General features: G+C 37.2%; 1 protein-coding gene across 1 annotated transcript; it reads left to right on the forward strand.

Moving 5' to 3' along the window:
- Nucleotides 1-3,008: 3,008 nt before the first annotated feature.
- Nucleotides 3,009-6,219, forward strand: LOC141599526 (thaumatin-like protein 1). The gene is made up of 3 exons (XM_074419560.1): nucleotides 3,009-3,275; nucleotides 3,648-4,320; nucleotides 5,348-6,219. The coding sequence occupies exons 1-3, from the start codon at nucleotides 3,203-3,205 to the stop codon at nucleotides 5,751-5,753; spliced, it is 1,152 nt and encodes a 383-aa protein (XP_074275661.1). The 5' UTR covers nucleotides 3,009-3,202; the 3' UTR covers nucleotides 5,754-6,219.
- The last annotated feature ends 779 nt before the right edge of the window (nucleotides 6,220-6,998 follow it).

Genomic DNA, 6,998 nt, shown 5'->3' on the forward strand with positions numbered 1-6,998 from the left:
TAGTAAGCAAATTGGCCACTTGCTCGGACGTATGTTACGAAGGACAAAGATCACCATTATGAATAGCATCCCGGACAAAATAACAGTCAAATCCAATATGTTTTATACGTTCATGAAACACGAGATTACGGCAAGAAACAATGCCGACTGACTATCACAATGAAGCAAAGCAAAACGAGCAATAGAAACACGAAGAAAACGTAGCAAGCTTCGTAACCACTTAACCTCACATGTCGCGGCGGCCATAGCATGATACTCAGCTTCAGCAGACGAGCGCGACACGGTTGCCTGTTTCTTTGTTTTCCAAGATATCGGACAACCTCCCAAGAGAGCAAAGTAAGCAGTCAACGAACGACGAGACAGAGGGCAACTTGCATAATCGACATCACAATAAACTAACAACTCCAGCACGAAACAATAGACCCTGTCCAGGACCTTTCTTCAAATAACGAACCACACGCAAGGCTGCTTGCCAATGCGCTAATCGAGGCTCGTGCATAAACTGAGGCAGAATATGAACCGTATAAGACAAATCAGGCCGTGTAATCGTAAGATAGATAAGATGACCAACCAAACGACGATACTTCTCCGGGTCGTACTAACAACGCATCATCGGCCAAAGCTAACTGATGGCTTTGCTTAATAGGAACATTCTCCGGTTTACCTCCAATGATACCCGTCTCAGAGAGAATATCGAGTGCATATTTCTGTTGACAAATAAAGACACCAAACGAATTTCGTGCAACTTCGATGCCCAAGAAGTATTTTAACATGCCAATAAGTATTTTGTGCAACTACTCTTTAGTGTTTCTAATTTCAGCTAGTCATAGCTAAAAACGGGTCAAATAGCTTGAAAATGCTGACATTTTTGGCCCCCACCACCCCACTTGTTGCTTGTCCTATTAGGAATGTGGTATTGTATTTGGTCCGTCTTTAGTTATAGATGGATATGTGCCGTCTATAATGAGATTTTGTGTTCTAATTTTATATACGTGATTTGCATATACTCCGTAATTATTTGTAATCGTAATAGATATCGGTGGACCTGATATTCATAATACCCATCAATTATGAAAACTTTTTTGGGATCTAGATTTATAAAAACCTTTGGATCCAGCATTGTAGTTGGACACATGATCAAGGCTACATACAACTTTTCACTGGATGTAAATGGATGATTGGATGCAGTGTGTGTTTGTGTACACTCTGCATCTTGGCAAATACCAATAATTGAATGCATTTTCCACAAGAAAACTATTCCAAAATACGGACTACTTGGATTAGCATTATGGAATCAACCACAAACCCTCCAAAAAGAACAGAAACACAACTCTCAAATTTGTACTCTAGCATATCATTTCAGTATATTTTTTCCCATTTTTCTAAATTAGTTTATTTTTTATTTGAGTAATTTTTCTGAGAGACCGTCTTCTATGAGATACAACTTTACCGATCAATAAGAAGTAAAATCAAGTAGGTTTGGTATTTTGATATGACGGTTGTTCACCTCATTCTTTAACCAAAAGGTCAAGGGTTTAATTTTCTTTCCATGAAATAGAGCAAACTTCTTGGTCAAATTTTTACCTATTCTAGGTCTAACACAAATACTAATACTAATGGGGTATTAAGATATTGTTTGCTGTCAAAAAAAAAAAAAGATTGTTCAAGCTTCTTACAATAAGCCCTAAGGCCTTGTTCTTTTTGTCTGATAGGAGCTAAATTAAACTGAACTGAATGAATCTAAACTGAAGTAAATAGAGTTGAGCTGAATTGAAATAAGCTGAAATTAAGCTAGGAAAAAAACATGGTCTGAAATAGTATGTTAATTCACTAGCAAATAGCCATATAATTAAAGAAAATGATAAATACAACCTTTCGGACTGTATTTAAGAAGTTAAAAGAGGAAACAAATACTTAATATATACTCTCTCTCAGTCACTATAATGTCCCTCTTTCCCGAAACGGATTATTCAACTAATGTTCCCCTTTCTATTTTTAGAAATTTTTACTTTTATTTTATTCATTCCTCTCTCCTATCACCAAACTCCACACAACTCTTTTACTCCTATTTTATTCCTTTCCTTTATGTTTTGACTCCACAATTCTTTATTTAACTACTAATAATTCATCCCTCTCTCCTATCACCAACCTCACACAACTCTTTTACTCCTATTTTAATATTTTTCCTTAAGTATTGTGCTCATATCAAATGGAAACAATATAGTGACTGGGAGGGAGTATATATACATTAATTGCATCGATAAATTTGTAATTTGGTTCTCAATTCCAAAATTAATACCAAATTTAGAAGGTATTTAATGTTTAAATACAACTCTAAAAGCTGTATTTATCATTAGCCATTAAGCAGAAGGTCACGACCTAGGTCATCAACCCAATTATTTTTCACTTTCTAACCAATGAGAGAGTGCCACCCTTTCCTTTATGTTTTGACTCCACAATTCTTTATTTAACTACTAATAATTCATCCCTCTCTCCTATCACCAACCTCACACAACTCTTTTACTCCTATTTTAAGTATTGTGCTCATATCAAATGGGAACAATATAGTGACTGGGAGGGAGTATATATACATTAATTGCATCGATAAATTTGTAATTTGGTTCTCAATTCCAAAATTAATACCAAATTTAGAAGGTATTTAATGTTTAAATACAACTCTAAAAGCTGTATTTATCATTAGCCATTAAGGAAACGAAGAATACATAAAATAAATTCTGATTTTCTCTTAATCTCCCTCAAAATAAAAGTATTCGTTTTTATAGATAAAACGGGTCAAACACGAGCAAATGAGGGAATAATAAACGAGTGACACAGACAATATAAAGCTGTCCTTTAGCTCCACTCACTTAGCAAATGCAACTAAAAATCATTAACAATGTCCACTAAAGTATGATCAACAACATCACATCGTATAAACTAACTTAATTAATCCGATTTAGAGGAATAAAGTGGGACAAATCCCTGTTTAATTAAATTATAAACACTCCACTCCACTCCTTCCCCAGGAATGGACCTCACTATTCTTCTCTCTTTACCCGAGGTCTCATTTTTTGTCTGCTTTTATTGCCTTGTCTAACCCTTCAACAATCTCCATACATTTTACCATTTTCCCACTTCCATACTCTTCAAGAAATAAACTGAGGGGAAAAAAAAACAGGAAAAATACTGAGAAATTATCAGTATGATGCTGTTAACTTATTACTTGAGCTTCAACTTCTTCCTCAAGATCACTGTCTTAGTACACATTCTTAAAGGTACATTACATATACCCCCGTCTTAAGAGAGACTAATTGCGCTTTCTTAGTGTTATACTCCATCACTGTCTTGTTTAATTACTGTACTGAAAATCCAATTTTTGAGCTACATTTTGGGTTTTGCTACTTGCTTCAAAATCCAATTTTTGAGCTACATTTCATAATTTCACCACTTTTTTCATTAATTACTGCACTAAAAATACAATCTTTGCTCCATTTTTCTATCTGGGTTTTCTTCATTCCTTAATTTCTTCTCCAAAATCCTACATTTTAACAGAAAGATGCAATCTTTTTACTATATTTACCCTCTAAACTGTTTTACAAATTACGTTTAAGGCCGTCTTACACAAGTAATTGCGATTTTTTGAACAGGTGTTTCAGGAACCACATTCACATTCACAAACAAATGTGACTACACAGTATGGCCAGGAATTCTCGCCAACTCCGGAAGCCCTAAACTCGAAACAACCGGTTTTGAACTAGCAACCGGGACCACCCGGTCCATGCTCTCCCCAACCGGCTGGTCCGGCCGGTTTTGGGGACGAACAGGGTGTAACTTCGATACCTCCACCCCCGGTTACTGCCAAACCGGTGACTGCGGTTCAGGAACGGTTGAATGCAACGGTTCAGGAGCCGAACCGCCTGCCACACTAGCCGAATTCACCCTCGGCTCTGGCGGGGGTGACGATTTCTATGATGTTAGCCTGGTCGACGGATACAACTTACCGGTTTTGGTCGAAGTGAGTGGTGGGTCGGGTCAGTGTGCCACGACCGGGTGTATAGTAGATCTGAACCGGGTTTGCCCGGCCGAACTGAAATCAGGAGGTGGAGACGCGTGTAAGAGCGCGTGTGAGGCGTTTGGAAACCCGGAGTATTGTTGTAGTGGCGCGTATGGTACACCGGATAAATGTCGGCCGACGGTGTACTCGCAGATGTTTAAGGCTGCGTGTCCGCGGTCGTATAGTTATGCTTATGATGATGCGTCAAGTACTTTCACTTGCCGCGGTGCTGATTATGCCATCACTTTTTGTCCCTCTACTCCAAGGTTTGTTCATTTTTGTCATCTAATTTTGCTTCTTTCATGTTTTCTTCATGGTTGTGTGCTGAAAAAATCGTCTTTAAAGACAATCCACCAAATAAAATATTATAAAAGCTTAGGTTTAAGAAGTACAGTCCTCCCGGAGAACACACGAATTTTCTTGTGTGCTAATCTAGTCAAACTCGCAAGTTTCATTGATTGTTAGTTGTAGTTAGTGACCGGATCAGGATTTGTGGTTTGACGAGCTGGTAAAATCGGGTGACTAAGCGTAATTGGAAGTTGTAACGGCTAATTTAGCTGGTAAAGTCCGGGTGACTACATTAGTCCTCTTGGAAATTACGATTACTTTGTTATCAACGTCTATGAAATACTCGCTTCAAATCTATACAAGACAATAGTCAATAGTAATTAGGAATACTCTACTAGAGGATGGAATTCTTGATTCCAAACTTGTACGAAGATAACTCGATAATTAGGCGTGACTACATAATACATGTAGTCATGTACTGGTAGGTAGTTCGTAGTTCGTACTGCAATGAATTGTCGGCCTGTGAAATCTCTATGCGTGAAGTTATTGAAGTGTACTAGTGTAGTTACCGAACCCAAATTTTAGGGAGCGTTACATACTGTAACTTAGCTGGTAAAGTTACAAAGTTACGAGGGATACTCGGTCTCGCATACAATAAACCGTCTTGTATTTTTACTTCTAATTAAGAACGACATTGAACTAATTTCACTCGTCATTAACTAGAAGGACCATATTGTTGGCCGGACTTTTAATGATATTCGATATTCCATATTCCATTTTAGTGATTTCACTTTAGTCATTTTCCTCTCTTTTTATCTGCTAAATAGGCAGGTCACTGTTGACTTGTTGGTATGTACTATACTACTCAAATACTCCTATCATAACGTGATGAGATATGCTCAAGTATCCAAACTTGCTAATTTCTTCTGACACATTTAATCAATGCAATATTGCAATGGCATGCAATGTTGTCTAAATTTGTGCATGTGTTGTTACTTGTCACAGTCAGAAATCATCAAGAGACACAACTACCCCAGTCACTACTCCTACTCCAGTGACCACACCCGTTGTGACGACACCACCACCTGACTTCTACGGGTCGGATCCATTGGGCTCAACCTCGACGCCTGTATCACCCGGTTTAGATCCAATGGGCTCAACTTCAACAACAGATTCAGGTGCGGACATGACTTATGGAGCTGCAACTAACGGTGATATCTCCGGAACATACACCCAACCCGGGTCTGAGGACGGAACCGGAACTGGAACGACCACGACGGCCATGTTATCTGATGGGTCATGGCTCGCTGGCTTAGCCATGGGAGGCTCGGTTACATTTAGACCAACACTAACATTGGCTCTAGGTTCTTCGATTCTTACTAGTGTTATATTAACCATCTTTAGCTTGTAGTGTTAACTGTTAAGAGTATGCATGTAATATCAATTGTGTCTAGCTTCTTTTTCTTTTTTTCGGTGTGGCATGCTAAAGCTAAAGAGGTATTTTCTTGTCAAGAAATTCATCAGAAAAGCTGTAGATTCACACCCAAATATTAGACCAACCCAAATTACCCAAAAACTAGATATTCTCCCAATTTAATATAATGTTATTGTACAATTAGAATTTGGGATTTAGGATATTAAGATCTGCTTTTTCTTATTTTTAGTGAAGCTTTAGATTTTTTTTTTCTTTATAGTCTAGTAAAAAGGGTGAGAGTGCTTAAATGTGAACATGTACAGAAAAAGAGTTGGCTGGTGGTGGGTGTGGGCCTCAGATGTATGGAAAAAATCATTACGGATTGCGGCCACATTTTTTTTAGTGTCGTCTTAAGCAAGACTAACTGTTTCTCATATTATCAGCTATGATTATGGTATTAAATTATTTTTGCTATTCATATTGTTTTTTGGTAGTTTTTTTTCTATTTTCTGTCAATTTATGTTAGTTGATTTTAAATTTGTCAAATAATTTCAGTTCGTTTTAGTTTATTTTGTTAGTTTATGTTAAATTGGATTTAGTTTGGATAATTTCAGTCCAAAGAAAACAAAACATCAATGTAATATGCAAAAATAGCCGGCCTATCACCATGATAGCTCGACAAGCAAACTAAGATCGTCGGTCATGGGAGAGATTGAGTACCATTTAATGATGGAGATGAGGGAATAAGTGATTGTTTTTATTTTTTCAAATAAACGCGAGTAAGAATCGAACCCTCAACCCAAATTATACTCCCTCTCTTCTGGTTTTTTGGTTTTTCTTCCACTTCAATAAAATACATCTCACATAGATTAGAAAAATAAGAATAAGAATGAGCTCAAGTAATAAGAACTTTTTTACCAAAACCATAAAGTTGAGGGTTCGATTCTTGATAAAAAAGCTCTTACCATTTGTGTTAACCGAAAAAACCTTGAATCATAGAGTCATCTTTAATGCCATCTTAAAAGGAGGAGTGTGACTTTTTACACAACTTTTGAGCACATTTTGTCTAGGTCACAAACACACACAGTCATGTGAGTGAAAGACAGTGTAATAAAGGCCACTATTCTTAACCATTTTCGTTACTGCCAGCAATTTGTGGGACGACTATGTCGATACAACCAAATACCAAGCAGAATCTCTATGTTCTTTGATTTTGGTAAACCCTCGTTATTCCACAGTTTA

Source organism: Silene latifolia, chromosome 9, assembly GCF_048544455.1.
Source record: "Silene latifolia isolate original U9 population chromosome 9, ASM4854445v1, whole genome shotgun sequence".
Lineage (NCBI taxonomy): Eukaryota > Viridiplantae > Streptophyta > Magnoliopsida > Caryophyllales > Caryophyllaceae > Silene > Silene latifolia.

Coding starts and splice junctions, on each gene's coding strand:
- LOC141599526 (XM_074419560.1), top strand. CDS start 3,203: ATGATGCTGTTAACTTATTACTTGAGCTTCAACTTCTTCCTCAAGATC. Junction 3,276..3,647: donor CTTAGTACACATTCTTAAAG/GTACATTACATA, acceptor TTTTTTGAACAG/GTGTTTCAGGAACCACATTC. Junction 4,321..5,347: donor TTTTGTCCCTCTACTCCAAG/GTTTGTTCATTT, acceptor TACTTGTCACAG/TCAGAAATCATCAAGAGACA.